This window comes from Brugia malayi, assembly GCF_000002995.4.
Source record: "Brugia malayi strain FR3 genome assembly, contig: Bm_v4_ChrX_scaffold_001, whole genome shotgun sequence".
Taxonomy (NCBI): Eukaryota; Metazoa; Nematoda; class Chromadorea; order Rhabditida; family Onchocercidae; genus Brugia; species Brugia malayi.
Genome location: NW_025062479.1, coordinates 10536197 through 10547317, shown reverse-complemented (window position 1 = coordinate 10547317; position 11121 = coordinate 10536197). Strand labels below are relative to the sequence as shown.

At 24.4% G+C, this 11121-nt stretch overlaps 1 protein-coding gene across 1 annotated transcript; it reads right to left on the bottom strand.

Moving 5' to 3' along the window:
• Positions 1–540: 540 nt before the first annotated feature.
• Positions 541–3634, bottom strand: Bma-twf-2 (Uncharacterized protein; the record flags this gene model as incomplete). The annotated part of the gene is made up of 9 exons (XM_043074381.1): positions 541–687; positions 957–1078; positions 1250–1328; positions 1662–1816; positions 1983–2155; positions 2422–2514; positions 2791–2935; positions 3279–3356; positions 3610–3634. The coding sequence occupies 9 exons, from the start codon at positions 3632–3634 to the stop codon at positions 541–543; spliced, it is 1017 nt and encodes a 338-aa protein (XP_042930315.1).
• Positions 3635–11121: the final 7487 nt, after the last annotated feature.

The window sequence follows — 11121 nt, the reverse complement described above, 5'->3', positions numbered from 1 at the left end:
TACTTAAGAAATATAGCCTAGGATATCTATGCTTTAGATGTATACATCTCACAATATCGAGATCACAGTGAAAGCCCAAGCAAGCATAACGACCACTTACTGCACATAATAACCTATGAGCTTACATTATTAAATTTTCAATGAAAATTACAACACGTGAAAAAAAAAAAAAAAAAAAAAAAAAAAAGATTTAACACAGTACTGTAACGCAGCATTAAGATGATTTATTTAGCAGATAATCAAAAACAGATATTCTGACAGAAACTGGATATGTTTGAAATAGTTTTATTCACTTATTTTATATAAAGGTGAAAATAAAGTTAAATTTCCGAGAATAAAAAAAAAAAAAAAAAGGAAAAGTTTTACCTTTTTTTTTTTTTTTTTTTTTTTTTCGAATTAAATTACTGGTAACGCAAAAATATGTTTTGGATACAAAAAGAACTGCATATATAGTGATAATGAAGAAATCATCAAAAAAGAACGATTGCAGAAAAAACTTTTTATAGCACAGAAATGAAAAGCATAGATAAAGTAAAAATATTAACCGACTGCCTTAGTAACACGTCGTGCTCCTCTTTGTGATGGCCCTGGTGGTTTTGCAAAACTTTTTTCTTTCATTTGTGGAGCTGGATGAGTATAATCAATGAGAATATCTAATGATAAGAATTCTTTACTATCAATTTCTATCTGAAATGAGAAATTACATATATAATAATTCTTCTTTCACCAGCAAAATACCTCCCCAAATAAAGCATTATAATTATCGACATTTACCATTCTGATTCCAATGTAACTGTTACAAAATAACATATTTATGTCCAGTTTTAACTGCAAACTTTTTATTTGAACATTACAAACCACTTGCCATCCTTTCCTAAGTTACATGATTTATCACTTCACCAATAATTTTAACGAGATTTTATTTTTATTTTTCAAAACTATTTCCATACTAAAACCTTTTTATCTGGAGAAAGATTTGCGGCCGATAAAGCAGATTGTAGGAATGGCTGCTTACAGCTTGAGTAAAGCATTCGTTCTTTGATTGTACATCCCGATGAAGGCATTGAATAGATGAAAACTGCAAAAGAAAAAAATATATATATATATATTAAATTATAAGCAAAGCATCTACAAATATCGAAAAGAACTACATTAATCATCAGAAAATGTTGTGAAAAGTTTTAAAACGAATTCCAAGTGTAAAACTAATTAAAAAGAAATTTAGAGCTTTATAAAAATGCAAACTAACATAAACTGTCATAATTCTGACTGTTATATTCATGAGAGAAACGATAGAAATGATATCGTGGCTTATCTCGAGGTATGACCTGAAAAAGGAAACTTTGCTACGAAAATATAAAATATGAAAACTGCTCTATCATTTAATATAATCTATGATTAAACTTTGTATAAACATGATCTGCTATAAATTCAAATACTTACGATACGGAATCATTTAAGACACTCTTCCATTTCCTAATTTATCGGTGATTGCGAAAGGAAAAAATTATATTTCATCTACCTTAATTTACACTATGGAAATTTAGGCTTTCAGTACACTTATACGATTGAACTACTGGTTAAAGTTTGGAATACGAAAATTATTGTCATTTAAATGGAAAATAAACCAAGGTTACACAGTCACAGAAAAAATAAATTACCTCATTTAACTCTTCGGGAGAGATAGATATTTTTGAACATTCCAATTTGATTGCTTCATTCAATGTATCAACAGCTAGCTGAACATAATTCACTGTATGATTAGCTAACTTTCGTAGTTCTTCTTCAGCATCCTGATCCACTGGGAAGAAAACACCTAGAAGAGTACGTTTAATATTCCATAAATAACTTTTTAAATTTCAAGCAAATGTAACTTTTTCACATAGTGATAGTTGAATAATCATAACAGTTCTTCACTTTCTTAAAGATATTTTTGTACAGGAATGTATTTAAAAGTAAAGATTAAAAACATTGCAACTTACCTCTGACAGTTTGTGCAGCAACAACTGACGGTGCAGTAACTTTAAGTTCTTGATGTGCATTATAAAATTCTTTCTCAAGTTCCGACATAGGTCCAGGATCTTCCTTACTCGAAAGCCATTTTTCAAATGCTTCCAATGTCATTTCTTTCTTATCTGTCACATGATATTCGTACCTGCAATCTTCAGCAAAAAAGTGGAAAAAGAAAAGTATTGTCGACAGCCTTGTAAACTAAAGTAATTAACTGAATGGTCACTAACAAGATACGTCTTCATGCAGACAATATTTAACCATTTAACCACTGCAGATTTACACGAATTCATGAAAACGTACGAAGTCCAAAATTCGAACGATCTTTTTTTAAAAAAAGTAACTACTAGAACAATTCGAACATCAACAACGCTAGTGAATACCGAGTAGGAAAAAAGTTAAATTTAATGCCTGATATTGGACTGTCCAAATTCTGATTTAAACGTTGTCCAAGTCGCAGCAAAAACCATTTTCTCACGAACAGGAGCACGATCATCGGCAAAGCTGTAATAAATTTACAATTTTTATAATTGTAATCATAATATTTCTAAACAGCATGTCAAAATACACGTTTTTTAAGTCATGACTTATGATCCTTATTTAATCAAAATCTCTGAGGATATTCAAGAAAAAACTGGCAGACTGTATGGAAATAAAAATTTTTTAAAACACTATAATTCCATCACAGGTAACATTTTTATCAAACTGCATAGAGGTTAAATATGACAGCGTATTCTCCAGTCATATATAACTAGATTACTTTCAACTGAAACAACAAACCTCATTAAAATCCAACCACATGGTTCATCAATACGAAACAAAATGTAGCATGGTTCAAATGCGTCAATGCAATCCGGTAAATGACGTTTGAAGTCAGCACGCCAATCAGTCGTACCTTTACCTTGGAAATTAACACATAGTTCTTCTGAAATAAATTATTGTTATAAAAAATTACTGTTCAATATTTCTGACAGGGCAAAAAGAGAACAAAATGAAATAAAAAATAAACTGCTATGAAAAATTCGTTCCATTAATAAATTGCAGTAGTAATATAAAATTTCGAGAAATTCCTGTTATCACAATTAAGAACGCCTGTGCTTTTACTCAAATTGATGCTGTTGATCCAAGCGCAGATCATACACAGCTGTAGGATATATATGTCGTGTTTACCTATGACAGATGCACATCATTTTTTACGACTAGCCAAGTAGCCAAAATTATTCAAAATTCCTTACAAAAAAAGAGAAAAATTCATCAAAAGTTCATACCATTCTTTACAACAATTTTTGCAAGTCTTATTTTCCCTGATTTACATTCATTGAAAAACCTCAGCAGTTTGTCGCTTGCTGAAAAATAACAATAAATAATAACACTAACCACAAAAGCATTTCGTTAAGTTGGGAACTTGATTACTGAAACTCAAAGTTCTTTCACAATCAATATAAATCTATCAATCTCAGTTATAATTCGTTTCAAGAATTCTACCAAATTTCAAGTATTACCTGGAATAAGAACGAAAGTAGAGATTTCACGCATTAGCATACTCAAGTTAAATATAACTTTTATAATACACTTAAATGTAATGAAAAAACGACAAACCTCGAATACCAGATTGACAAGCCATAATGTTAAGATAATAGCGAGTGAGTTGACTAGGAATACAATAAATGATACGATATGAAACGATAGTATAACTGCAAAATATAACAAAACTGGAGCAATATAAAAAAAAAATGAACCATTATAACAAGTGATCGTTTTTGCTTTTTTCTTTAAAGTAAAACAAAAAGTAGTCTATCCATTAAAATAATATACCCATTTTGCGAATATCTGTCAATTTTTTTAATTAAATTAAATTTAGCAACAAGGAAATTATTTTTTCTACTCGTTCAATTTGAAAATGTGCGTCCCCATACTTAAACAATGAAAGAAGCGGTAAACTATCACCACACACATCAATTCGCGAGAAACAAAATTATTAAGAATTTACATCACTAATCCCACCGACATCCAACTACAACAAACAATCATTCCAAATCGAAATCCATTTCGCTATTGTAGCGCAAAGTGATGAATTATAATTCTTATATTTAATGGAAAATAAATTAATTTCTGAGGAAAAATTAACAACATTTGATTGAAAAATTTTATATGCATTGGAAAATGTAATTGAAATTTGCTTCATCTTAAATCTGTTTGAGTGCTTGATTGAAAAATTCTGTATTAAAAAATTTAGTTGAAATCTGCTTCGTCTTAAATCTATTTGAGATTAAAAATTTTTATATGTATTAAAAAATTTAATTGAAAATTTGCTTCATTTCAAATCTATTTCAGTATATGACTGAAAAATTTTATATGCATTAAAAGATTTAGTTGAAATTTGCATCTTAAATATATTCCAATTATATTAAGTAAAGCAATTATCGTACCTGCATATGAGATTAATTATTGTAATTTTCTTATTAGCAATAAGAAAATTATAATAATTAAAATAAATAAACTAACTCACTAAAAGAACTTGGTAGTCAATCCTTTTTTATTAAATAGATTGTTTAAAAAAAAGAAAAAAAAATTGTTTTATTGATTAAATTATTATAAAATGGATGAAATTGCAGTAAAATGCGAAATAAGACGTGAAAAAGTTGAAAAGTTTTATTATTTTATCAAAAAAAAATATACGCATATTTTTTTTCCTATTAACGCAAAATCAAGATTGACGCTAATACTTGAAATACTTTTAAAGGAATTCTTTAAAAAAAAAAATTTGATTAATGTCAATAGATGAAATTGCAGTAAAATCCAAAATTAAAGCATGAAAAAGTTACCGATTACTTAAGCGATCATATTTGAAGATATCGGTTAGTTATGATAATTTATAGCAACTATTGTTTTAATATAACATTTTTTAAAAAAAATTAAAATATTTGGTATTTTTAAATATTCAATATTTTCAATACATTTCTGTTAATTTAATATGTTCTTTCGTTTTTTAGTTATTGATTTATTTGGATGAGTGAATTTGTTTTATGCATTAAAAAGTTGAATCGAAATTTACTTCATCTTAAATCTATTATAATTATATTACTTAAGGAATCATATTATAAAGTATCGGTTGATTATGGCAATTTGTATTGTTACAATTATTTTGTCGGTAGTGAAAAATAAGTCAGCCTCTTAAAATAACTTGAACTTCATAAAAAAAACTTGAAGTCGAACATAAAATAATCGATTGTTATTTATACAATTAAAGTATCTTTCAGCAATAAATAAATGCCAACAAATTCGAACCCCACTGATTTAGCAATAGCAAAGTCCAACTAGTGAATGAATGAAACGAATGACCAGACGCATAATATAATTTATGATTCTTTACTGATTGCTAATTAGTTTCAGAAAAAGATTTGTCTTTATGATATGATTCACTATTAAACTATTTTTCTTGGCAGCAGATAATTTCAAATTGATTCCACTAGATTAAAATGATTCTAATTTTTAATAGGTTAAGGTTTATCAATTAAAACTGATGAAAGAATTAAGATTAATGGATAAAGATTGATTTAAATGTTTATTATTTCTATTATCACATAATAAGTTTGATTCGTGTTTTGTTTAATGCTATTATCATGATGTATTAAATGATTGAATCTAAAAGCCAATTTTGATTTATGTATTAAAATATTCTAAGTTTAAATTTTCATTTAGATTATTTTCCTCTTCCTATAAACAAATCCTTCTTATGCTTGCTTTGTTTACGTCAAGTAGCAAAATATAATTTATAAACGAATTTTTAATCATTTTACTATTAATCACTTATCGTAGTGTTTCAATTTTACCACTATATTATTATCATAATTAACATGACGGCAAATTCTCTTTATTTTTTTATTAATAAATTTTAAACGTTACTTTTTAACAATTATTTCGTGTGTATAATTGATTTTAAAACTTAATTTGTGTACAAAAATATTTTCCACCAGGTTTATCATTATCAAAGTTCCTCATAAATTCATTCTCCATGTAAAATTTGTTTTTATCATCAATGTTAACAAATGACCAACCAAAGAAGGCAACTTGTTATAATCTTAGCTAAAATAACTAAGGTAGTCATTTTCATAATTACTATATACGAAATAAAAAATGAGCTATATGGAGAATTTTGATAAGAAATTTACTACGGCAATTTTTTCAACTTTTTAAATTGTTTGCATGATTTAGGTGTAAAGCATCCATAAAGCACAGTGCAACAACCATACTCGAATTTTTTGATTACATTTATAACTATTTAAATATATATATATATATATATATATATATATATATATATATATATATAAATTAATTAAGTTGTTTACGATTAAAGTATCAAAATGAAAAATAAAACCGACTGAAAGTAACAATTATTTTCATTCCTTCAATCATTAATACCTTCTATTATTAATTTTTAGTTATTATAGTAAATATCATTAATGATGTTATTATGAAAAAATATTGGTGAAAAACATCCTATTTCTATTTTTATTAAAAATCCCTTTTCTCACCATTGCTATAATTTTCACTTGCTAACACTCCTGAGTGAAGCATAACCTTCAAATTTTGTATCATTTAGAACTTTCAATTAATCAAATATACTTGATATAAATGAAAACAGGTGTAATTCAATTCTATTTCAACAATAAAAAAAGCAAAAGGAAAAAAAGAAAACGAATATTTCTTGTGAGAAAATGTAGTCGAATTGAGTTAATATAATTCAATGTTATGTTGTTGCAAATTGTTGCTTAATGTTCAACTAAAGTAATTCGTTTTTTTTCAACGAAAAAAAACTTTATTATACCAAAATTAGAAATTTTTTTTTGTTCGTTAATTGCAGGTAATTGAATTATATGATCAGATTAATTTTATTTCACGCATTTTAATAAATCAATCTCTAAAGTTATCGTTATTAATTGTATGCTTTTGTTTTATGATGTAATGGAAAAAATAATCAAATGTCTAATTACAAAAAAAGGGGAAAAAAAGAAAATGGAATAGGTAATGAATTACCCGGTTGTAATACACAAACATGAACTTTATAAAGTTTTTATGATATGATAATTTCACTTCCCTGAAGCGAAATGCCTAGTTAGCATTATTGATTAACTCTTATTTTTTCTATCAGAAAAAGAAGGAAAGCAAAGGTTTTCAAATTTAAACACATTTGCTATATAATTTACATTATGTCTTTTGTTTTCAACTATAAAATTTAATCAACATATTTTAAAGTTCAATTAGTTAACTATTAAATTGAGTACATATATTTTATTTGTTAATTACTAATTTCTGATTTCAATATTACATCATTGAGACTAGACTATTGCAAGTTTATTAAACTTTCCAAGCAATTGCTAATCATAAATTAATTAGTTATTACAAATCGATATTGAAATTTTCAATGAATTATCTCATGAAAATTTATCACTGTTGAATTATTCCGAGAAACTATTATTTCATTTATTTATTGTAAGTCATTTCGTTTATTTTTTTAAATCTAATATTTATCATATAAAAATGTAGATATATACCAATATCATACTTTATGCTTGAAATGAATTAATCATTCATATGTTTGTTAAATTTGTAAATTTTTTGAAAAGTTTTTTCGGTCTTCAAATATTCGTAAAATTCTTCATTCAAATTATAAATTATAAAATATATTCCAATAATCCATTGAAAAAACGGAAATTTCAATATGACACATTTAGCTCTATCAAGACGTTGAAAATTTAGAAAAATTATAATTATTAATAATATGATTTATTACTTAATTTGATAAAAAAAAAAAGTAAATCCCTAATTGTATGTTGTTCGTATGTGTGGAGAAAGCAAAAAAAATAAAGAGCAAATAAATAATATCATACTATTGAAATGATAAATTAAAATGATAAAAAAAATTCACACCAAGAATTTTGCTCGTATTTAAAAGTTTTTTTTTTTTTTTTTGTTTAAAAATTGATAATAACAAATCTTTGACGGTATATTTACATTATAAATTTGTTTTAATTGAATGATCAAATAAAATCTGAGATCAAGTGAAAAAAAAATTTAAATATTGCGTGGATTAAATATTTCATCATTTCAGTTCAACATATTTCTTTATTCGAAAATTTTTTTTTTCTTTTTAAAACAAATATTTTAAAAGATTTGAAAAATGATAAATCAATTACAAAAATTACGGTAAAAATTACACATTTATTACGTCCTTTAATTATTTTGCAATATTTTTAGTTTAATTAAAAATGTCACAAATAATATAATCACAATAAATTATATAAAAAAAAATTAAAATTTTCATAAAAAAATTTTTTGATGAAAAGTATAAATGTAACATGTATATTATTTAAATGTGTTTTTCAATTAATTTCGAATAAAATAGCTTCTTATATTTGTAAAATATTTGCCATAATGCAATTTGATTTGATGTATCAGGGATGATTTCCATATTAATTATTACACACATATCTTATCAACTAATAATTAATCTATTTGAAAATAATTTTTCCATATAAAGTAAACAAAATTTGATGAAATAATAAAAATTAAACTTTTACATTTTTTTTACATTTTTTTAAATAACATTTTTAATTTAAATCAAAAATTTACAAATATATAACCTGTATACAAATTATGTTAAGAAAGAGAGAAAAAAAATTGGAGAACTAAAATTTCAATAGTAGAAATTTTTGATAAAAGTTATAAATGTTGTTAACAAATGTTTGCTGCACTCAATTATTTTTAATAAATGATCAAATATCAATGCATCCTATTTGTAACAATGTTATGTGATTGTGTTGTCACAAAATCTATATGAAATGTTAAGCAGCTGACATCAAATGAAAAACTAATAACAAACTAAATATTGAAAGGATTACCAACCAAAAAAAATAAAAAAAAAATGTTTTTTTCCACAATATTTTTAATTTATCACATTTTTCTTTTCTTTTTTTTTTCTCGCTGTTATTATTTAAAAAACAAAAAGAGTGAAATGTGTTAATTGCTATTTTTTTCTTTTTTTAAAATTGTAGTCTATTTATTTTTTTAAATCAATTTCTATTTGAATAAACAAAAAAAGAAAAAAAGAAAGGAAAACAAATAAAGAAGAGGAAGGAGAAAAATGTGAAGGAAACAATTTTTGCATGGAATGAATTAATTTTATAAATGATGTTGAATTTTATTCAAATGATAATTTATTCACAGTAATCAGAAGGAAAACGAAGCAAAAAAACCATTTTCTGGTATACATTCTCCTGCAAACATTTTTTCTTTTTAATTGTTAAACATTAGTAAATGTCAATTCATTGATATTCCGTCCACAAAAATCATGCAGGAATTCCTTAATTTGAATCTCTATTTATTTATTTTGTTTTTTGCCAGGATAATTTGTTTATTTTTTGTATTTATCATAAATTCTAAATTTTAAATTGTTAAATTTAATCCAATTTAATAACAATTTAATTATTTTTTACATTATACATAAGCAAATAAATTATCTCATTTTACGTTATCAGCAGTAATTTTTTTTTCTCCCTAAACATTTCTAATTATATCATAGTTTAATTTTTATTATTATGAATTATTCATGACAAAATACTTTTTTCAGTAATTATGTTAAATTTTAGCATGTTTAAGTTCAATTGTTTTATGGAATTGCATTACTTAAACGGTTGCACGAATAACAATAGTGAACAACAAAAAAAAAGCAATAATATTTCTGTAATTTTTTTTCATAAAAATTTCATTTGACTTTTTTTTGTTGTAAAATAATTCATTCAGTTTTTTGTGACACAAGGACATACTCTTATCAGCATTTCATTTTAATCATTTATTGATGAGGTTGTTATTTACAATCATAGCATCTTTTTCACTTGATTACATTTAATAGGGCATTCATGTATAGGTTTTCTTCTCAATAAACAACTAAAACCAAAAAATTTTATATTAATAAAGATCTCTCAAAAACAAAAAAATTAAGGAATTAATTATTAATTTACAGCAGATATCAAACTATATTTAAATAAATGTCTTAATCATAATACATTCAATACTGTTGATTTCAATGAAATTTTAATTAAAATTAAAAAAAATAATTAAATTATACAACATATAAGAGAAAAAAAGGCATATGTATGTATTTTTTTTCTATTATTAACAAGAAGAAAATGAGGAAAAAAAAATTGAGGGAGGAAATAAATTTTTAAGTAATTTCAAGATTTTTTTTTTTTATAATAAGCAATTTTTAAGCAAAGTGAAGCCAATAAGGAAATGCCATAAGGAAAGAAAATTCATTTTGTATTTGAATGTAAAAACGAAAAAGCCTTTAATGTAGGAAATAAATTTGTGAACAATTTGAAAAAGTTTATCGTTTAGAACACAAAATGCTTTATTAAATTTTTCAAAAACTAAATATGGTTTTATTAAATTTTTCAAAAGAAAAAAAGGCTAAAGAAAGAGAAGGAAGAACTATTGAAGTTTTTTGCTTAAAAACAAAAAAATAAAAAATGAAAATTTTTGAAAAAAACAAAAAAACGCAAAAAACAAAATGACACAAAAACATTATAGAATAAAAGATGAGTCAGTGGTAATGAATTTTGATAGAAGATTATTTCATTTTCATTTTTTTAATAATTTTGCTTATCGTAACGTCATCTACAAAAAAAAAAAATTAAAAAATATTGAATGACACCTTTTTTTCGTGAAATAATTTTAGACATTGATTGGTTTATCAATGATTGTAATATTTTTGTTCCTTCTTTGTTCGTGTTTTTTTCCATGAGAAAGAGAAATCTGCGAATTTTCTTCGTTCTTTTCCAATTTGAAAATTATTTTTCTTTTGTCTTCGTCCTTTTTCTCTTTCTTCCTTTCCATTTATTAATTTAATTAATAGTTTATGCATGAAATTAAGGTTGATTCCCTTGGTTTATTTGCTATTTATGTTAAAATAATTGCTAGTTGTTACTTTCAAGTTTTTTTTTTTTTGCCTTCCTCATTTTAAAAACTATCATTTTTTTAATGTTTAATAAAGTGACGTTAATTTATGTTACAGGAAATGAAATTTTTATCACGTTTCCGTTCTTTTTT